A 21,038-nucleotide genomic window follows, 5' to 3' on the forward strand; every position below is an offset into this window, starting at 1 on the left:
CTCTATAGGTGGCAAAATATGTTTATAGAATAGGGAGCTAGTCATTCCTGAAGCTGGCTGCCCCAATGCCAGCAACTGCATGACTTGCACGGAGTATATATATTTTGTTAGACTTCTTCACACTAGATAATTAATTATGCTTTAAGCGCGTGCATCTATGTTTCCCTATAAACGTAGGGTCCGGGTCTCTTCTCGCAACCAAAAGACATATCAATCAATTCTGAATCACGATAAAGTAGCTTACATCGAATTTCATCGCCAGGATGCAATTCACCTACACCAGCAGGTGTTCCAGTGAGGATGATATCGCCAGGTTCCAATGATATCATCGTTGAGATATGCTGAATTATCTTGTGGAGTGGAGTTAGCATTAAATTTGTTGTCCCATCTTGCCTTTTGAAATTATTGACTGCACAAGTTAGCCTGAATACATCCTGCAAATTATCCCTATCCTTTATCAATTTGGCTTTAGGAATAAATTCTGAAATAGGTAAAAAAGTATCAAACCCCTTACCAATGGACCATGGTAAACCTTTCTTCTTTGCTTCATCCTGTACGTTTCTTGCCGTCAAATCGAGAGCTAATGATATCCCGCTAATAGCGTCAAAGACATCACTTGCATGAAATTCGTTAGCTTCAACATTAGAAATGTACTTATCGATAACTAATGCCAACTCAATCTCATGATGAATAACGACTCCGTGAGGAGCAAAAATGGGGGACGGATTTGTCCCATTATCATTTAATCCATGATAACTAGAATTCTTGGGGAGACTTTTGCAAGCATTCAATTGATTAATTGGGGTTATGATACTTGAACTGGGTTTTAGGAAAAAAAAAGGCTGCTTAGGAGTTGCATTGTTTAGCTCCTTGATATGAGCGGCGTAATTACGACCTATACAGATAATTTTTCTGGCAGCTTTCAAATACTGATAGCTCATTGTGTCAAAGCTTTTCAATGATTGATCTTAAAACCTGCGTGGAGCTAGACAGCGGGGGCCCTTACATCTCTTATCTGTCGTCTGTTCTTGTTCAGAGGAATCTTAAAAAACAAGAATAATTCAGGGTGACAAAAGCGTAAAACTGTATAGCATAGTAAAAAGTATAAGACAAAAGCATAAATGTGAAAGAGGAATATGAGTATAAAATCAAAGAGCGCGACACAGGATGAATACAAACTGTGAATTGTGAAATTACTGATCTTCTAGGTCGAGTTCGGAAATTTTTCCAGTTTTGTAGCTAATTTGACGGAATCTGACGTTAAGTCACTAAATGAATTCTGTCGTTGTCCAGACATCGCTTTAGTACCGACTGCTAATTCATTGGCCGGCAAGGATATTACCTGCGTACCATTTATGACATTAGGCAGAGTGCTTATTGTTCCTATTGCGCTTGCAATTGGATTTTTTGGCATTCCCTTTGACCCAGAAATTGATACTGGCAAAAATCCACCTGTTTCCGCATCTTTTTTACTGTTAGACGACATAGTAGTAGTGTCTGTACTGAAGGATGTGTTTGACTCTGAGCTATTTGACTGATTTGCAATTGCCATGATTGCTCGTCTTGAATTCATTCCATTATAATCGTCGAGGGAGTTTTTACGTTGTCCTGTTCCCGATGAAGTGCTTGCTTGTCTGCTTCTACCTCTGATCGACGTTCCTTGATCTGATGGATGTCTATCCTCATCATCAGAGTCATGCTGTAAGTTTTCCCCTCTGGGGTTCACTCCTCCACGTTGGAAATATCTCGTCTCCTGGAGTACTTGTTTAATGTGAGCTAAGATTGACAAAGATGATGGCACGTCACTTTTAGTTATGGTTGTTTCCAACATTGCTATCAAAGATTTATTTTCATTTGTGTATCCAGACTTCTGCGCAATGCCACATAGTTTATCAATCGCTTGAGACATGTCATCATATTCGGATTCATAAAATTTCAAGTCTACCTCTACCTTTTTTATGTATTCCTTTTTTCTTCTCCGAAACTTTGAGGCAGCTACACGATTCCTCTCTAAAAATTCTTTTCGTTTCCGTTCCTGATCGTCATCATCACTATTCTCTTTGCTAACATTATCGTACTGGGGTGACTCTGCAGCACTATTTTGATTCTTTTTATGTGTTCTGGAAGTTTTACTAAAGCTTGAGGATTTTCTTTTTCGTACGTTGTTCTGTGGAGGTGATCCTGCACTGAAAGATTTCGTTTTTGTTTTGTTCATGATTGATCCAGCTGGGTCTATTGGTACTGCCGTTGCCAGTGGTACTTTTGCTGCTGTTAGTTTTGTAATACTGCTTCTTCCCTCTTGCTTGACACTTCTCTTGTCGCTGTCCCTGATAATGCCATTTTCATTAACATGTATCGCGCTATTTAATTGTGAGCTTGTCGGATTGTTCGTCAATCCCAACATTGAACCGAGTCCGGGGGTAAGAGTTGCTGCTTCCGCGGTATGCACTGTATCACTATTCGATAGCTCCAAAGAATTTGAATTTGTGTTGTTCATCTGTTTTTGACGGTTATTTTCTACATCGTGAAAATTAGGTTCTGGTTTGACGTTGCTGAAGGATGGTAATGTATTAAAAGGTGGATGATGAACCAGATTATGGCCTGTACCGAGAATGGGAGTCAAACCTGTTCTCATACTTGACTCGTTGGGAGTAAGGCCTGTCTTGGGAAGGTTGACGAAATAGCCGGTTTTTAAGCTTTCCGCTGTGGTGGCTCCACTACTCATATTTGTTGGAAGAGACGTTGCGAGCGGAACATGTCCTGTGAGCTGGTGATGTGGCACTCCATTGAGACCAGATCCAGAAATTGCATTATGCTGCATATACGATGGAGATAGTAAAATGGGTGGTAGTCTATTACTACCACCCGGAGTCAATTGCGGCGGTGAATGTATATTGGGTCTCTCTGCTCCGTACATCAACGAAGACAACTTACCCTTTTCCGCACCATCATAGTGTCTCATCGTGCTATTTTCCACGACTTCACTGTTCAGAGGGGACCCTGTAGTATTCCCAATAACATTGGCATTGGCATTGGAACTGACTACAGTGGCTGACACGCTCTCGTTCGGCACCACGTCAACGCCCTCCAGCTTTTGAATAGCCGCTCCTCTGCTACCATTATCCAACTCGAAACTGGGGCCTCTGGGCCTTGGTTCTTTAGTTGATGCAAAGCTTTGCTCGAATGGGTTTGGTTCTAAATCAAATGTAGAAACACTCTTCGATGAATTAGAGTCCATTCCCTTCGTTGTGCTGGACATCCCAAACTACAATGTTTCTGTACTGTAGCTCAAATCACTTCCAAACGAGCGTCACCCACTCCTCTCTTCTTGACTCTTGACTACTTGATATTGTGATTCCGCTTTTCAATATAGCTAGATTACCGAACTTCTTTTTCTGCATGAGGTTTTTTAACTTGACCCTACTACAAAAAATAGTAAGAAGAGAACATCCCGATAAGCACAAAGGATTGAAAGGCCTTCAATACTCCCAAAACTCTCGGAAACAACGCTAAGTGCTGGATATGCTCTTGTTATACGGTTGAAACTCATAGAAGCGGAAGCACTCAAGGAGACATGATTTTCGCTGAAAAACGATTCTCTTATCAATAGACGTAATACTACTGATCTTGGTCGGTTTGAGCTGAAAGACCATGATACTACTTGTATCAACTCGGTTTTTATGTTACACTAAATATTAAGATACGTAGGTCACTTGCTATTTAGATAAGGCCCCTCACAGCTTCCGTCTGCGTCTCCCGGCAAAATGCCTGAACCCTTCATTAAGATCGCATGGGGTAACTGCGTGCGCATATGCACACCTCCCCAGCCCGGGCAGAATTCCGCTCCTACCTTGCTTCAAATTGAACCATTCTCTTTGTTCTGGCTTTTAGCAGAATTCTGTGACCACACTCCTTACAACGCACCGGGTCTGTTCTGGACAGCGACAAGGTCGCAGAGCACTCGGCACAGATATATTTCAAAGTAGCAGTCTTAGCTTGCGAGGTACCGGCAGCAGCTGCATCTAAATTAACAGGAATCTGAAATCCTTCGCGAGACATCTTCTTTCAATGGGAACTAGACAACCTTTGTAATTTGACTGATTCAGCGTTACAGGAAAAAGTGAACGGAGTAACTGCAATAACCAACCTGATGGACTCCCTGAATGTATCTGTTACCAGTTGCTGCGGATCGATACAGTTTGATGCTCAGCTCATCTTACATTGAGAGCTTATTTTTTCTTTCATGTCACAACAAAAATGAAATTTTTTATTCTTTGAGGGTAACTACTTTATACAAAAGGCATACAGATAAGCAATAATAGCTCTGTCGGCGGTAAAAGAGGTGTAGGATGGTACCATTGAGTTGGATTAAAAGGCCGAACACGGTTAGAAGACCAAACAAAGTTCACCAGACAGCTGGAGGAAGATTGAACTGCTCTTTTTTATCGTAGTTGATGTCATCGTAGTTTTAAATTGCAATGATTCTTATATTGATACATGGGATATGAATTTTTATTTAGTGCCGACCCAAAATTGACCGTTTTCACCGCGATCAATATCTTTTCTGAGCTGTCTACTGAGCTGTACGCCAATTTCGTATTTCTCCTTCGTTTTGAGGTCCTGATACTCTTGTAGTTTGCCAATCGCTTCTATTAGCTTTCTCTTGTCGTCGATCGGCAATGTAGTTTGGTTGCTCATGTCGTGTAAGTAGGCAATTTCCTTTTGCAACTTTGAGCATTTCTTGGTAAGGTAGTCGAGTCTTCTTTCCAACTTTGCCGTGTTGCTGGTAGGCTCTACACAATTTGATTCGTTCTCCATTGAGGATTTTGAAGATTTACGACTGGAAACGTCATGACTGGTGTTGCCAACGGAAATGACTCTGAAGGGGTTTGTTGACCGTCGCAAACTCGGTGTGGTCGGCGTCGAGGGAGGAGAACCTATGCTGCTGTCTGGCTGGCTATTCTTGGGCAAAAATATCTGTGTGGTTGTTGTTTCTGCCTGCGAGGAAGTCAGGGAGGACGCTTTTTCGACCGAGGCACGGCTGCGGTCCTTGAAATCTTCCGAAGTATTGGTGGTATGTTCCACTGCTTTTGATGTTATGTTCTTGACGGGCGGCCTTTCAGCTATACGTGTAGGCTGCGTTGATTCGGACGGTTGAACACTTGGCTTTACCGTCTCTTTATCCACTTTTGGAGTGGGGTCTCGAGCTGCAGTTTGGAGAATGGCATCTCCCGTTTCTGGCGCAGCCTGTTGAAGAGCTGTGTTCAAGGAGTCCTTGCCAACTATTTCCACGGGACCTTGCGCGGTACTCGTCTCTGTCGTGACTGGCTTCTCACTTGTCTCACGTGTTGCTACAGGATCGGACACATCATTTTTAGCCAACGTCCCAGTTGAAGGTCTGTTGGCCTCCTTGATTTCACCTTCGCTGTCCTTTCTTAATGAGTTTCCAATAAAAGTGTTCGCCACACTGGCTGTCACCTCGGAGAACTCCTTGGGACTGACGGAAACTATTGTCACCCCAGCAACTTCCCCGGCACTTGCAGCTTCCGTTGTAGGCTCTGGTTCTGATTTGGACTCGTGATTGCGTTTACCAGTTTCATATATTTGCAAATTGTCGTCGATCATTTTATTCATGCTGTTTATGTCATCTTCGATCTGAGAGAATCTCTTTTTAATAGCCTCTTGATCAATTGCCATTGCAGGTACCTATCTATGAACGCTGTCACTCTACTTAAGGTAACTGAATCTCTAAATCAGCGATCGAGGCCGTTTTTTCTCGTTTGGTTCTCCTTCAAATACGAAATAAACACGATTTTTCTTCGTGTTTATCAGCGATATTTTTTCGAACTGATTAACGTTTCCTGGTTAAATGCAAATGCAAGCAAATGGAATGGAAGTAACTGTATGTAGAAAGATGCAGAGCGTACGTAGCTTCAACTAGAAGCCTTTTTGGGGGGTATGCGCATTTAAACGCTAGTAGTCACTAGTTTTTCCGGTGTTTTTATGCGTCCTTGGGTCATGGGCTGACAGCTTTGTCATTGCAACACAATCTTGCTGCGTCAGAATATCTGAAGAGCTCAGAAGGGCCTAATTGTAGTTTCTCGGGCTTCGTAGTCCTCAGCTGTTGACGTTGTCATACCAAGTTGGCATATTTGCTGTTCTACTTGGTGGGGTTTCTTTTTTTGCCGTAAGGGATTCTTATGCATCCCTCCCCAAACGTTGCATCTCATCGAAAAAGATCCTGGATGTTTAAAGAAAGACAGTTACAGATTTAGTGCTTCACATAGTCATTCAAGAAAGTGTCATCAAGACACTACTGGAGTGAGCAGAATGCGATACTTCTTAGGTCACCATCATACGCATAACCCTAGATCTGACCAGGGGGTCAGAGATCGACAGTTGCCTCAGGAGAGTGAGATGGATCTGAATGATCAATCGACAGTTTTCGACGGTGCTGATAATAACAACCCGGACTTCGATCGCATAACTATAAGCACCACAACGTCTGAGAGTGAAACAATTGGCGATCTGCGAAGACAGGGATTTGTAAATAGGTGTCCCCGATTTAACGCCATACGGACCATGCCATTGACATCAATAGTACTATCGAAGGGGTTCTTCTGCTTTCCTAGTGAAGCATCCTTTATGAAGTACCTCGACAACAAGCGGAAGTTCAATGAATTGGAAACGACAAGTGGGTTAGGTATACCCCTTTACCATGCCCTTCCCTTGGGAGTTGTGAAAACACTATTCAGTCGCAATGCACCGGACATAAAAATATACAAATATGTATTAATAAACACTGAGAAAGAAAAGCCTCCCATTGACGGAACGTTCATATCTCAAAATGGATCATTCGTACTTTACAAGTACTTGTTTTGTGCTGTATATCAAAATATCTTAGATGACTATAGCAGAATCGAAACAAGAATGGAATTTTACAAGCAGCATGAGACAGACCCTTCAATTGAAGCTGTACGAATGGCTAACTATGTCCAAAGAAGAAATACCGACGCTAAACTGAATGGTCTCAATTTGCGGTGGTACGGCACTACGGGCTTCGCTTCACCCTTTGGAAGTGGTAACTTAAAGCTGTTTGTACTCGATGATAAAATGCCATCATTCGTGGATCAACAAACAAGAAAAGAATATGATGAATACTCGGCAAAATACAATGGCAGAAGATTGGGGCAAATGCCAATATGGGCACTGTACTCGGATTCATCCTCTACAGTAATACCAAAAAGACGTACTTTAAGGCTAGCCACTCTTGAAATTGGAGAGCTAAAGAACAATGACGCTGCCTTTTCGGAGGGAATACTCGATATTCCCTGGGAAACTGAAGCTGTGGCATGCATGTGCATGGTTTTGCATGAATACGAGTCAAGAAAAGACAAAAGAACTGGGAAATTCGGAGCTCCTCCTGCGATAGGAATGCAATTTTAGTATTTGCTATAAACCTTTTTATAACAGTGTCCTTTAATACTAATTAAACTTCACGTATTCATAGAACAATAAAAAAATAAATTACGAATTGGAACAAAAAATCAAAGTTACTTAAAATTTCAGTTTTCCTCCGACGGAAAAACTTACTTACTTGGCCTACAGAAGCGTAGAAGTTGTGTAGACAGTCATCGTGTGTGTTAGAGTTGTAGCAGCATCTACAGATTGGTTGGAATCAGTTAGATATACTGTACTATAATAGTCCTCATCATCGTAATATACCGAACATGTTCCATCGTTACCAGTCACTGTTGTGTATGGATCTGAAGATGATGGGATACTTGTAATTGTGCTGGTGCTTGTAGTAGAACTTGATGCGGAATCTGTAACTGATGGTGTTGAACTAATGGAGTGAGAGCCCGAACTTGAAATTAGCGATAAACTGCTTTGAGGACTGTTCTCGATTGAAGAACTGGAGACAACAGACGAAGAAGGCAAAACGCTTGACGTGACGCTTGAAAGAGAGATTGTTGAGGCCGGCTGCAGTGTGGATATTGATCTCGAACTTGGTATTTGACTAGTTGCGGCGCTTCTGCTACTTGTTGATGAGAAAGTAGCGGACAAGACCTGTGTTGGTGCATCAGTATTGGAAGTCGAATAGGTAGATGTTCTCACAATTTCCTCTGTCGTTGATGTTACTTGCGAATTATCTAAAGTGACCTCTCTTACTCGAGTGGTAGTATAGTACAATGTTTCGACGTAAACACTTGGAGGGCTAATTGTACTAGTGATGACAGCATAACTGTAGACAACGCCGTTAGATGTGAATAGTCTGACTTCACCATTCGCGATTGATGAAATCAAAGCTGCACATGTGGCGATATACGGTAATTGGAATTTCATTCTATATTATATTATTATTCTTAATTAAATCTGAGGCTTTAAGGAATGACTTTGGTTAAAGAACTGTTGAAAGGAATGATTTCGTTTAATGATTTTTAATGAATGTATCTAGTTGGAAATAATGTAGCCTATATTCAGTTATGCTGTCCTTGAATTGGTTGCACTCGATAAAAGCAGGAAATTTTTGAAAGCTTTGTGTCTTCTTGCCAAGATCTGGTGTGAATCATCCCAGCAAAGATGACGAATTATCTGGTAGCTTATATATGTTTCACGTAAAACAATTAACATACTTTGTTGTGAATAAGCACATCAGAGAAAAGAAGATGGCTTGTCAAATAGGGCATCAGAGGCCAGACATATCCTCGTATCTGATAAAGTAAGCCAATCGAATACTCAAGGAGTCCTGCGTATGGCCTTCAGTGGCAGGGTCTTGGCAGCAACTCTTGATGCTTTGTTCAACTACTGCTGGTGTTTACTAAACAACGCACAACTCGCAACAGGAGCCTTCAAGGGCTATGAAGAACATTGAATGCCGTTCTAAGATACCTTGGAAAGAAGCGTAAGAATAAATGCACAGCGACCATACAAAAAATCCTTTCTACAGCTTGACTTCATCTTGTTTTTGTTTTTCATGTTGCAATGTAAACACAAACAAACCAGCAACACGCGAACTTTTTGAAATTTTTCAATTCAAAATACAAAAAACCACACACTAACACCGTACACCACATTATCACATACGCATTTCACAAACGAAGTTCATCAAATTGTAGAGACCTCACCGTTAAGAAGACCGCTTTCACGGGCATCAACGCTTGCGTTTGTGCTGATGATTGTGCTGCGGTTCGTGCTTTCTCGGCAGCGAATCGTATTCATATGTTCTATTGTACCATTTGATCATGTTCCGAGGTGGCTCACCGAATACCATGTAGTACTCACAAAACAAGCACAAAGAGGTCTTTTCGCTCAGTAATGACCCGAAATCAGGAGCGCGTCTCGTGGAGGTTGGTGGATAGTCGTAATCATGCCTTCTTCTGTTTTTTGTAGATCCCATGGTTCTCTCGGAAACGTCACGATTGTGATGATGGTTATGATTATGATTATGATTGTGATTATGATTATTATTTTGATTATGATTGTGACTGTGGTTCGGTCTGTGAGAATGTCCCGGGTTATTGCTATGTGAGTGTGTGGCTGAGATCTTTTCGTTTTCTACAACGTTTTCTCCTTCTGGCTGTGTGTTACTACGTGACTCTTCCGTTTTCCCTTCAAGCGACTCACTCTCGGAAACGGGCTCGATACTACTTCGACTCGTACTCATTCGATTACGATGCTTCATTGTTTGAATTTTCTGTAAACTATTCATAGCCTCCGCAAACTCTTGTTCAGTTATTGTCAATTCGTCACCATTCACCACTCCATGTAATCGACCCTGCCCGTCATGTTCAAAACCGTTGGGTAGTGCAGATTCCAGCATCTGTGTAATATGCTCTCCTATCTCCGTAGGTGACCCCGTTATTTCCTGCGTTCCATAATCAAATATTATATCTCCCTCGTCTTCATCCAAATGTAGCTCTGAATCATCTATCTCACAATCAAGATCATTCTCTTCTACTGTTGTTCCTGCTTTACTTTTCTTAGAATCTGAAGGAAATATATGATAATTACTCTCATTTTCCACATCTATCACTTCCCTATCAGAATCACCGTCTAGAGAAAGGTTGTCTATAGCCAAATTTTGAATATCACATTCATTGCCGCCAAAACTCTCAGGCGAAATGCCTTTGCCCTCAAAAGAGACTTGCAGAGGTCCATTCGTGTACGGAATTTTCCCCGAATCCTGCAGTTTACGGGTCACAACCTTGGTGAGCACTTCCATACTCTGCTGCATTAACATATTAAGTGGTGTGGGTCTCTTATTATTCATGTCTATTGGAAAATTTACTTTTTTTGCTGGATATTGCATGGTAACATAAAATTCGAAACAATATAACCTCTAGAAATGCTTGCCAGCTAAGTTCAGTGGTAATTATCAAATATATCGCTACTGTCTAACGTTTAAATCAGGCTTTACTAAATCCTGGACCTCGATGGGCCCTCACAATTTTTGTGATTTATGGTTAATTTTACCTTTAATTATATTGAAGTCGTGGAAAGCGATTACATATGTAGATAGCTAACAACATATTATATTATCAGATTGATCATCTCACTAGTTCTTCTTCAACGTTCTTTGTTTCTCAGCATTTTGAATAACCTTTTCATTAATGAATAGACCTTTACGCCTTCTAACAGCGTTCATGTGTTTGCGTGCGATGTTTTCTTTGTCCGCTGTGTCACCTAATTCCTCCAGTTCTTCTTCCGTCGTCGGAACCCAAAATGGATCCATGTCGATACATTCGAATCCTGCGAATACTAATTGAGGTTGGGCAGAGCCGGAAGTCCTCTTTCGAATGTCTTCACTGAAGCCGAAAGCTTCAATCACGGGAACATGGGCTTCTATCTGGAAAAAGGGGGTGCCTTCTTTCATCTCTTCTGAAACAATCTTACCACGTCTTTGTTGTACCACCGCGTAAACTTTCCCTAGAACTTCTACAGAAGTTTGGATGTCGCATGAATACATTGCCCACATCATTCTTGGCGACCAATCTAAGAAACTCTCATGGACACAGTCTCTGAATGAAGTTATCAGTCTTCCTGATATATCTAAAACATTCTTTTGGTGTTGCGGATTTTCAATTTCGTCCAGTTCTTGTTCAGTCATCTCTTTGATACTTTGCACTAAAACAAACATGCCTTGTACTGGCTCCTTCGACAGGGGCCCTTCACTAACTGCAAGTTGAAAACCATTTAGTAAAGAATCCGAATACTCCCATGTAGGTGAGCTACAAGTCGATAGCGACCCTAACAAATTATTCTGAGATGAAATTATATTGGGGCCAGACCTTTTTGGTCCAAGAGATGCTATATCTGACACACATAAATTCATTCGACCAGTGAGTTCAGAATTCGAACAAATTTTTTCAAATTTCCGCATGAAGGATAAGCGAACATCTTTTGTATCCACTGCGTTCTTTACACTTGAAAACGATCTGATCTCACTTTCGTGGGTTATCAAAAATTGGGTAATGGAATCTGGTAAAGGTATCGTTTGAATAGATATCTTATAGGGCCCGAGAACTAACTCGCAAGAACCTCTACCTAATTCAGAGTGCTTTGGTGGATTCATGTCGGGAGTGTCCAAAAACGTCTCACGATATGGGATTGCTGGTTCTGAACTCGTTATCTCAATACCGGCGAATCTCTCTCTTAAATCCTTTAAACACCTTTCGAGATGAAGTTCCCCCGCGGTACATAAGATATGTTCACCGCTATCTTCCACGTAGGTCTCGACACAGGGATCAGCTTGGTTCAGGAGCTTTAAACCTCTTGATAACCGGCTCATTTCCACTGGATTGGTTGATTCGACCGCTACACGAACAATTGGAGTCGTCTGAAATGGTATACCAGCTAAGTTGACCCCATGAACACCTTTCTCAATAAGAGTACCATTTTTCAATATTTTGCCCGCTAAACCACGAATGCCCACGATATTACCAGGTGGGCAGACCTCGAGTGGCACCAGCTCCCTACCCATAAACATATACAAGTCAGTTATGGTAGCCGTTTGTACGTTATCTGTCGGCATTTTTGGATCATATTTTGGTCCTAAAACTGTGATTTCTTGCCCTTTTCTCAACATACCACTATAAACTCTTGCAAACCCAACTAATACTTCGTCACTTTCGTCAAATAAATCGTCTGCGAGCTCTTCCTCTGTTACTATCGGCGTTTGTTCGAAAGGATCTTCCTCTTCATACTCAAACATGGATGCTAGTGGGTCATTTGGATCTAGCGAAGGAGTAAATTGAGGCACCAAACCTTCATCATGATCTGTTTCAGCATTATTAAAATCCGAATCAAGATATGCCTCATTTAAAGTGTGCGATAACATTTGCTGATTGTGGTTCTTAACTTCAAGTACCTCTAGTTCTGGAGTAGCGACTGTCTCTTTCGCTCTTTGATAAAGATCAGTTTCCTCCTGTTCTTTGTTAACATCTTGATTATTCGTTGATCTGATTTTGTTTAGTCTTTCCAACGTCTCTGCATGTTTGGCTGCCTTCGATGCCAAATTCCTCGCCTTTCGACTTCTTTCTATAAGGTCAGCATGCAAGTGATTTTCAGAGAGTGGTAAAGGTAGCTCTTCCCTTGGAATAGAAATCATTTTTGAGATATAGGCGCTAACTGGACCATCATTATCGCAACTTCTCATAGAATCCATCAGCTCAGTATCTATACTTTCGGCACCAGGAGCTCCAGCAATAATTGTATCCAGTCTTTCTTTCTGCGACTGTTTGGGGGAAGGTAATTTTTCAATCACAGTTAATAATACTGCCGTGCTGACAGGGAGCCACTGGCCCATGATTCTCCTTAGGAGTTGCTTCTCATCTTTAGTTCTCAAATCACGAGCTGGAACATCTATGTTTAATGCTTTGATAATCTTTTCTACGGATTCACTATTCTTTGATATCGTTACACTTTCGTAAATTTTCCAAATATTCTCCATAATCAATGAAACAAAAAGAGGTTTTAACGATCGATTCTTCAAACCTTTTTTATTGATAATCTTCTTGGTTTTAGGGTCCATGAAAAAATCTCCCCAAAGGACTTTTTGTAAGTTTTCTCTCTTAGCCCCAAGCTTTTGTTCATAAAATTTGGCCAATTGACTTATGTTAAACCCCCAACCATCGATAGCAGATGCGAAGACAACATTGTTTTGAGAGGGATCAAAATAAATATCTGAATCATCCTTTTCAACGTACTCTGCACTAGCGTTTTGTTCTAATTGTTCTCTCCATGAATAGTCGTCCAACTGTCTTTGACCCGCGAAAAAAGAGCCAATAACGGAATTTGCTTGCTCAATGACCTTTGATAAATGTATATGAGCTTCTTGCGCTGTAAGTTGTAATTCGGTGAATAATCTATCTATTTTGTTCAGTACTAAAATTGGCTTAAGCTTCTCAATCCAGCATTGTCTTAAAACAGTGACAGTTTGAGAACAAACGCCTTCAACAACATCAACTAGAACAACTGCACCATCACATAATTTTGAAGCGGCGCTTACTTCACTTGAAAAATCTATATGGCCTGGCGAATCTATTAGATTTATCAAATGTTCATTTACTAAAGAATCTGCAGAACCTTCCTGCTTTCTAAGGATTCTGAAATACAATGAGATAGCTGATGATTCCATGGTAATTCCACGTAGTTGTTCATCTGGCCTTGAATCTAAATACCGAATCTTTCCCGCTAGCCTTTGGGATATAATCCCATTTGAAGCCAGTAGCGAATCCGATAGAGAAGTCTTACCGTGATCGACGTGAGCCACAATGCATATGTTTCTTATACAAGAAGGATCACTCTGTAAACGCGAAAACTGACTGGAGTCTACTCTTGACATACTGATTACTTACCTGGTGTAGATCCTCACTTTACAATCAAATTACGTTTGAATGAAATACTTTTAACGTTGCTTTGAATTATTTAATCATGCCTGTAAAGAAGAGAAAGAAAAAAAAAGGTGAAAGAAATTCCATCCTCTCGCAAATCAACGTTCAAATACAGGTATACAAGAGACCATTCTATGTCTGATAGGAAGTGTGAAGCGGAGCTAAACGATGCAACAACAGCGGTTTGTCCAGATTGCACAACGAATTTAAAAAAATGCTTAATACAGCAAAACTATGCAGTGGTAATATGCCCGAATCTTGATTGTGGATATCCGTTTAATCAAACTCAGGCGATTAACAATATTGTATATGTAAAAGAAAAGGAAATTATCGAAGTCGCCAAGAGCCGGTTAGCAGATAAATGATCACCCTGATATATGTGTGTGTTTTTATATGAAGAAAATGCTATACAATATCTATGCTTTTATGATTATATTAATAGTTCTCCCCATACATGACGTCTCCTTTTTTATTTACGCTGACGCTAAACTCTAAATCGTCGTCTGTCGTCATATCCCATATTTTATAAACCATCATCAGTGTGAAAAGATTGCAAATGCTACCAATAAATAAACCATCGATGTAGTGATTTGCGCTTTTGCAAACAAGGTCTGAGACGGCAAAAACAACTATTTGGCCCACGACGAAGAAGAATACACCCAATAAGATAGCTCCTGTAACCCAGAAATTTCGCACAACAAATAACGATATTATCAATTGACAAATAGTATAAATACCCAAAATTATTGCATTTATGATATACATCATGACAAAAAGCCCTACAGTATTCATTTCATGAATGGAGCCTCTTGCAATCCATGACTTGAAGGTAAAAATGGCGGCTAAAAAGTTCGCAATAAATCCAATAACTGATGCTCCACGTATGAGTAACATAGATTTCATGGTGCCATCTTCCCAAAGTCTGAAGCCGAGGAAACCATTTATCAGTAAAGTGTAACAACAAGCGCTTGCGACTCCGATTTGAATGGAAACGAAGTAAGGATATGATCGTGAGCCGGGAGGAGATGCACCCGTATCGACGATCAAGGTGAAAATGGTCAAAAGTAAACTCAACTGAAAAAAATAAAGATATTCTGAACGACCAATAGCGGTAAATTTCTGTCTCACGTTGTAAAGAATGATTAAAATGACAACTATTGCACCTATGTTAACGAATGCATTTCCAATACCGAATATAACTGTATTAGCTACGTCGATCGATCTGGCATAACATGTGGGCAATATGCCAATAGTCAAATTTTGAGGATTGAAATTATCAATCACGGTTGAGTTTGGCAAAATCATATGAGTATTTGACTTGACAACAGAACATAATGGCAATGGAGTTTTCTGACATATCCTTGCAAAGTCTCCAAAGCCCATAATCTGTTTCTTAACCGACTTTCAAAGAATGACTGAGCGAATGACTGTGCGAAAGAGATGTATGGTTCTTTGTAAATGCTCGACACTCTGTAACAAGCTTCATTCTATTTTTGATCTACATCCAAACACGTTTTGTGTGAAATTCGTGTTCATTTCTCCGGCCTGCGTGGAAAAAAGGACCGAAGCAGGGTAATAATACAAAACCCAAAGCTCAAATTCTGATAAGTAGAGTTGTAATAATGCGAATAGCTTGTGGTTTTATCTCTGCGTCGAGCTGGAATCTGAACCATAAATGTCCCGGTACTGTAGCTATCTCCACCTTAACATTGTTCTCGCAGCATCATACATTCTAGTGTAAGTGTGATTACACCTTATCCTCCACAAGGCGACGCGCCATCAGAGGGAAATAGCCCTGAGACCAGTTCCACCTCTTAGGTTAGACTGATGCTGACAAGGTTACCATCGGCGTGCTGCAAGGTTCCAACCCTCTTCCCTGAACACTTGCGTCAGTAACTGACATCTGCATCAATAGTTCACCCCCTCATACCGCCTGAGCGTCATTGCTGACAGCACGACCGCTCTCACAGCCCAACTTCATTCAATGTCGTTTGGCCTCGAAAAACCTGCTCCCTTCTCAACCTTGCAGGCCATTTATTTCCAGCACACAGCCACACTGCCGAAATCCATGCTCAATGCGAACGGGACAATATAAATAAACTCTTGTATCCCTCGCGCTCTGCGTGTTATACATGCCCAGGGAGTTCCGGGGAGGATCTCTCCCGCCTCCCGTCTTACACAACTGCCCGACACCTCGGCGGCTAAAATGCTTCAGTTTGTTTTGCGAGCAAAACACCAGTACACATCCGTGTCTGTACCTACAACTTTAACCAGAATGACAGAGAGCCGACGATTCTTCAGCTCACGGCCTATACAAATACGATCATCTCATCCCATCGGCAGCCCTACTGTTCCTGTCAACTTGCGCGAGCCTTGCTGCCAACCGTTTCCCATATGATCCCCGCTAATTGATACACAAGAGAGCTCTTCGCACCGAAAGGTACCTCACACTAGCTCTTGCCTCTCTTGTACCTGTCTGCTTCTGCCAAGACTCGCTTGGTCCTCCTTATAAGTGATAAGTTTCAGAAGAAGTTGTAAACTCTAGCCTGAGAGCAAGAACCCTGTCAGGCACACACATCCCGAACCCTCAAAAGGTGATGACGCGAAACGAACAAACATATCGAAAAAAGAAGTGGGTAGTGGGTGTACCAGAACCGACGGGACTGCGAGCTGAAACGAGACCCACACACCCTTTTACTTGTGACTGCTACATCCGGAGCTTGTGTCTGGAAATGAAAAATTATTTTTCAGTGCCCGCGATCGATGTGCCGCAACCGGAACTGTGGACGCAAAATGTAAGGCTGTGAAGCATGGTGGAGCCCAGCCCAGGAGACGAGTGTTACGCCCATTCGGCGCCAGCTGGGCAGAGGCTGCTTAGACCAGGCTTTCTGTTCCAGGCTGCTTGGGCCGGGAATTGTGAACACACGCTGGCCAGCTTGTAGACTCAGACAGAGTTGGTCGCACCAGGAGCAATGGAGGCCTGTTGGTACCGAGCACTGCGGCAGTAAGAGCAGCAATCCAGAGTTTGGGCAAATGGTGAGACAGGTGGAATCAGCAGCAGGCATTATTGTCAGTTTGACGAAATTACATCTCTTGCGAGTGGGTATTAAAAAAAAGTGGAACTTGAACTTTACGAATCTGGAGGGTCTGAACTAAACAAGAACTATCAGCAACAATGGGTATGTTACATGGTGTAATGTGAAGCGCAACACAGCAGAGGCCATTCGAATAGAGGATGAATTTGATGCAATTAATGGGTTGGAGAGAGCGAAACGTGCTAAGACATCCCAGAGTGGATATGACATTGGGTGGGAAGGAACAATTTCCTGCAAGATATCGCACATGATGCCAAGGGATAGAGCATTGGAGTGTAGAGCGGCCTAGTCGGGCTGAATGGGAGGAGAACGCAGCTGTTACAGAATCCCGAAGAAGACCGGAGGCACAATTCAAGGTCAATACAATGAGTGTTGAGCAGCAGTAAATACTGAACGAATTACTAACTGATTATCATTCTCGTATAGTTAACGTTCCAAAGACCAGAAGGACCTATTGTAAAGGTAAAGAATGCCGTAGTCACCAACAGCACAAGGTTACCCAATACAAAGCTGGTAAGGCTTCCTTGTTTGCTCAAGGTAAGAGACGTTATGACCGTAAACAATCCGGTTTCGGTGGTCAAACCAAGCAAATTTTCCACAAAAAGGCAAAGACTACCAAGAAAGTTGTCTTGAGATTGGAATGTGTTAAATGTAAGACCAAGTCTCAACTATCCTTGAAGAGATGTAAGCACTTTGAATTGGGTGGTGAAAGAAAACAAAAGGGTCAAGCTCTACAATTTTAAGTTTAAGTTTAAGTTTAATTTCACTTTTATTTTCACTTTTACTTTTAATATATATATATGTAGCTTCTCCCCATATAACCAAATGCACGCCATTTTATAGTCAGCATGTTAATAGAGACTGTTGTTTATAATAGCATTCTCTTCATTTTTTTCTTGTCGTGTATTCAGGATCAATTTTCGAGATTGATTTTCAAAATGAACTTTCTCCATTGATTCCATTTAGTAACTGAACTAACACGAGGCAGAACACTATTGAACTATATAAGATACGAAGCACTGTGGTGAAAATATCATTGGTGCGCTTTACACAAACTTTTAATTCATATTATCATTCTCTTCTTATTGAACGCGAAACTATTAAGGAACCAAATCAACCAGGGGACAAAAAAACAGTTCAAATACTGGTAATATTCGCAAACAATCTGGATCATTTGCAAATTACCATGTTTTCGGGTAGCAGTCATTATGGATCACCTACAAATGGTCAGGAATACTACCAGAATCAACAGCTGCAACAACATCAACAGCAACAACAGCAACAACATCAACAGCAACAACAGCAACAACAACAACAACAAGCTGATAGGACCATGCGCCAGCCGGTGCCGAAGCCACCGGTAACTTCATTCAGTAAGAATTATATGAGGCAACAGAACTCTCAACCTTCGCTGCATGGTCAACCACAGAATGAAGCCATTGGATCGATGCTTTCTGGTGGATTTACAGACGTTCCCTCCTTGAACTATCCAGCAACACCAGAAAATAGCAGCAATCATGGCACACCTAATCAATTTACAAATACACCTCCCCCTTCGGTTTCGGGTCTTTACATGCACAATAATAATTCTCGTAGCCAGATTCAAAATGGTACAGGAATAAGTTCACCTTATCAAATTCAGCAACAACAACAGTCGCAGTTTTCACCTAGTCAATATTCTGCAGAATCTGATTATAGTCAAAATGCAGTTAATCATAGTGGATCCAGTAGTCCTTTGCGTCACCCGCAACAGATGAATATGTATGGTTCTAGCCCTGTTAGAAGTATCAGAAATCAGCACGTAGTCCAGTCACAACAGTCTCCGGGTCAAGCCCAGGCACACCTTCAAGCACAAGCCCAAGCCCAAGCCCAAGCCCAAGCCCAAGCCCAAGCCCAAGCCCAAGCCCAAGCCCAAGCCCAAGCCCAAGCCCAAGCCCAAGCCCAAGCCCAAGCCCAAGCCCAAGCCCAAGCCCAAGCCCAAGCCCAAGCCCAAGCCCAAGCCCAAGCCCAAGCCCAAGCCCAAGCCCAAGCCCAAGCCCAAGCCCAAGCCCAAGCCCAAGCCCAAGCCCAAGCCCAAGCCCAAGCCCAAGCCCAAGCCCAAGCCCAAGCCCAAGCACAAGCACAAGCCCAAGCACAAGCACAAGCCCAAGCACAAGCACAAGCCCAAGCCCAGTCTGAAATCCAAGCACAGCAGCAACAGATATCTCCTACACATCATTCTAATTATATGTATTTTGAGAGGAGACCAGATCTGCTTACGAAAACTACACAGGACAAAGCTGCTGCGATAAAGCTAAAAGTCGAAAATTTTTATCAAACGTCTGTTAAATACGCCATTGAAAGAAATCAAAGACGTGTTGAATTAGAATCCGAGCTTACGCTACAGGACTGGTCTGATGAAAGGAAAAATAGAGAATTGAGCTCTTTGGGTAAAAAAGAATCTCAATTTTTAAGATTAAGAAGGACGAGGCTATCCCTAGACGATTTTCATACCGTTAAAGTTATTGGTAAAGGTGCCTTTGGTGAAGTAAGACTGGTTCAAAAGAAAGATACTGGTAAAATCTATGCCATGAAAACATTACTGAAGTCCGAGATGTACAAGAAAGATCAGCTTGCTCATGTAAAAGCTGAAAGAGATGTTTTAGCTGGCAGTGATTCTCCTTGGGTCGTCTCATTATATTATTCCTTTCAAGATACCCAATATCTTTATCTAATTATGGAATTTTTACCTGGTGGAGATCTCATGACAATGCTAATCAGATGGCAACTTTTTACAGAAGATGTTACAAGGTTTTATATGGCGGAATGTATTCTTGCCATCGAAGCTATTCATAAACAAGGATTTATTCATAGAGATATCAAACCAGATAATATTCTCATTGACATAAGGGGGCACATAAAACTATCGGATTTTGGGCTTTCTACTGGTTTTCATAAGACGCATGACTCCAACTACTATAAAAAATTGTTACAACAAGATGAAGAAAATAGCAAACCTGGAACTCGGCCTGAAGATCCTATCAACAATACTAATGGCAAAAAGAATAGTAATAGACAGACAATGTTTGTCGATGCCATCCATTTAACAATGTCGAATAGACAGCAAATTCAAACTTGGAGGAAGTCTCGTCGTTTGATGGCTTATTCAACAGTCGGTACCCCAGATTATATTGCGCCTGAAATTTTTCTCTATCAAGGATATGGTCAAGAATGTGATTGGTGGTCTCTTGGTGCAATTATGTATGAATGTTTAATTGGATGGCCCCCATTTTGTTCAGAGACTCCGCAAGAAACTTATCGTAAGATAATGAATTTTGAACAAACATTACAATTCCCTGATGACATACACATATCATATGAAGCAGAAGATCTGATCAGGAGGTTACTAACTCATTCGGATCAAAGACTTGGTAGACATGGTGGGGCGGATGAAATCAAAAGCCACCCATTCTTCCGCGGTGTGGATTGGAATACAATAAGACAGGTCGAGGCGCCATATATCCCCAAACTAAGTTCGATCACAGATACAAGATTTTTCCCAACAGATGAGCTGGAGAATGTACCTGACTCACCAGCAATGGCTCAAGCCGCAAAGCAAAGAGAACAGATGATTAAACAAGGTGTCAATACAAACAACAATGGCAGTGCACCAGTAAAGGAGGATTTGCCATTCATTGGTTACACTTACTCAAGATTCGATTATTTGACAAGGAAAAATGCATTGTGATTTACCTAATCATAGGTAGAAACATAAATAGAAATACTACGTAGAATAAAACAAGAAAAACACAAACAAATTTAGGTAAAATAATGTAGATACAGCTGATTCCCAACATCTCAATTCTTAAAAAAGATCGACATCAGGCGCCCAGCAACGTTCTTGGTGGTTTATCTACACTAGACAAGTATCATAAGTAAGAAAGGTATAGTAAAAGAACACAATCTTCTTAAAATAAAATAATACTCGCATTCGTGATGATATATGATGTTAGGGATCTAAAATAAAATCAAGAACCAAAAGTAAGGTGTAAGAGAGAGGGAACAAACA

The 21,038-nt window shown here is 41.3% G+C and overlaps 12 protein-coding genes across 12 annotated transcripts; 4 read left to right on the forward strand and 8 right to left on the reverse strand.

Annotated features, from left to right (window-relative positions):
- Nucleotides 1-155: 155 nt before the first annotated feature.
- On the reverse strand, nt 156-941 carry FMP41 (Fmp41p; the record flags this gene model as incomplete). The annotated part of the gene is made up of 1 exon (XM_037289980.1): nt 156-941. The coding sequence occupies one exon, from the start codon at nt 939-941 to the stop codon at nt 156-158; it is 786 nt and encodes a 261-aa protein (XP_037145875.1).
- Nucleotides 942-1,204: 263 nt separating this feature from the next.
- SKO1 (Sko1p) lies at nt 1,205-3,259 on the reverse strand (the record flags this gene model as incomplete). The annotated part of the gene is made up of 1 exon (XM_037289981.1): nt 1,205-3,259. The coding sequence occupies one exon, from the start codon at nt 3,257-3,259 to the stop codon at nt 1,205-1,207; it is 2,055 nt and encodes a 684-aa protein (XP_037145876.1).
- Nucleotides 3,260-3,846: 587 nt separating this feature from the next.
- Nucleotides 3,847-4,059, reverse strand: RPC10 (DNA-directed RNA polymerase core subunit RPC10; the record flags this gene model as incomplete). The annotated part of the gene is made up of 1 exon (XM_037289982.1): nt 3,847-4,059. One exon carries the CDS (start codon nt 4,057-4,059, stop codon nt 3,847-3,849), a length of 213 nt encoding a protein of 70 aa, XP_037145877.1.
- A 453-nt stretch (nt 4,060-4,512) lies between these two features.
- On the reverse strand, nt 4,513-5,697 carry BNI5 (Bni5p; the record flags this gene model as incomplete). The annotated part of the gene is made up of 1 exon (XM_037289983.1): nt 4,513-5,697. One exon carries the CDS (start codon nt 5,695-5,697, stop codon nt 4,513-4,515), a length of 1,185 nt encoding a protein of 394 aa, XP_037145878.1.
- Nucleotides 5,698-6,330: 633 nt separating this feature from the next.
- On the forward strand, nt 6,331-7,446 carry HG535_0G00390 (uncharacterized protein; the record flags this gene model as incomplete). Its single annotated transcript, XM_037289984.1, has 1 exon — nt 6,331-7,446. The coding sequence occupies one exon, from the start codon at nt 6,331-6,333 to the stop codon at nt 7,444-7,446; it is 1,116 nt and encodes a 371-aa protein (XP_037145879.1).
- Nucleotides 7,447-7,602: 156 nt separating this feature from the next.
- Nucleotides 7,603-8,346, reverse strand: DSE2 (Dse2p; the record flags this gene model as incomplete). Its single annotated transcript, XM_037289985.1, has 1 exon — nt 7,603-8,346. The coding sequence occupies one exon, from the start codon at nt 8,344-8,346 to the stop codon at nt 7,603-7,605; it is 744 nt and encodes a 247-aa protein (XP_037145880.1).
- An 808-nt stretch (nt 8,347-9,154) lies between these two features.
- On the reverse strand, nt 9,155-10,312 carry IBD2 (Ibd2p; the record flags this gene model as incomplete). The annotated part of the gene is made up of 1 exon (XM_037289986.1): nt 9,155-10,312. The coding sequence occupies one exon, from the start codon at nt 10,310-10,312 to the stop codon at nt 9,155-9,157; it is 1,158 nt and encodes a 385-aa protein (XP_037145881.1).
- A 246-nt stretch (nt 10,313-10,558) lies between these two features.
- RIA1 (GTPase RIA1) lies at nt 10,559-13,846 on the reverse strand (the record flags this gene model as incomplete). The annotated part of the gene is made up of 1 exon (XM_037289987.1): nt 10,559-13,846. The coding sequence occupies one exon, from the start codon at nt 13,844-13,846 to the stop codon at nt 10,559-10,561; it is 3,288 nt and encodes a 1,095-aa protein (XP_037145882.1).
- A 183-nt stretch (nt 13,847-14,029) lies between these two features.
- HG535_0G00430 (uncharacterized protein) lies at nt 14,030-14,260 on the forward strand (the record flags this gene model as incomplete). Its single annotated transcript, XM_037289988.1, has 1 exon — nt 14,030-14,260. The coding sequence occupies one exon, from the start codon at nt 14,030-14,032 to the stop codon at nt 14,258-14,260; it is 231 nt and encodes a 76-aa protein (XP_037145883.1).
- A 70-nt stretch (nt 14,261-14,330) lies between these two features.
- On the reverse strand, nt 14,331-15,278 carry CHS7 (Chs7p; the record flags this gene model as incomplete). Its single annotated transcript, XM_037289989.1, has 1 exon — nt 14,331-15,278. The coding sequence occupies one exon, from the start codon at nt 15,276-15,278 to the stop codon at nt 14,331-14,333; it is 948 nt and encodes a 315-aa protein (XP_037145884.1).
- A 1,792-nt stretch (nt 15,279-17,070) lies between these two features.
- RPL42A (60S ribosomal protein eL42) lies at nt 17,071-17,733 on the forward strand (the record flags this gene model as incomplete). Its single annotated transcript, XM_037289990.1, has 2 exons — nt 17,071-17,074; nt 17,417-17,733. 2 exons carry the CDS (start codon nt 17,071-17,073, stop codon nt 17,731-17,733), a joined length of 321 nt encoding a protein of 106 aa, XP_037145885.1.
- A 443-nt stretch (nt 17,734-18,176) lies between these two features.
- CBK1 (serine/threonine protein kinase CBK1) lies at nt 18,177-20,717 on the forward strand (the record flags this gene model as incomplete). The annotated part of the gene is made up of 1 exon (XM_037289991.1): nt 18,177-20,717. One exon carries the CDS (start codon nt 18,177-18,179, stop codon nt 20,715-20,717), a length of 2,541 nt encoding a protein of 846 aa, XP_037145886.1.
- Between the last annotated feature and the right edge of the window lie 321 nt (nt 20,718-21,038).

This window comes from Zygotorulaspora mrakii, chromosome 7, assembly GCF_013402915.1.
Source record: "Zygotorulaspora mrakii chromosome 7, complete sequence".
In the NCBI taxonomy this organism is placed as follows: domain Eukaryota; kingdom Fungi; phylum Ascomycota; class Saccharomycetes; order Saccharomycetales; family Saccharomycetaceae; genus Zygotorulaspora; species Zygotorulaspora mrakii.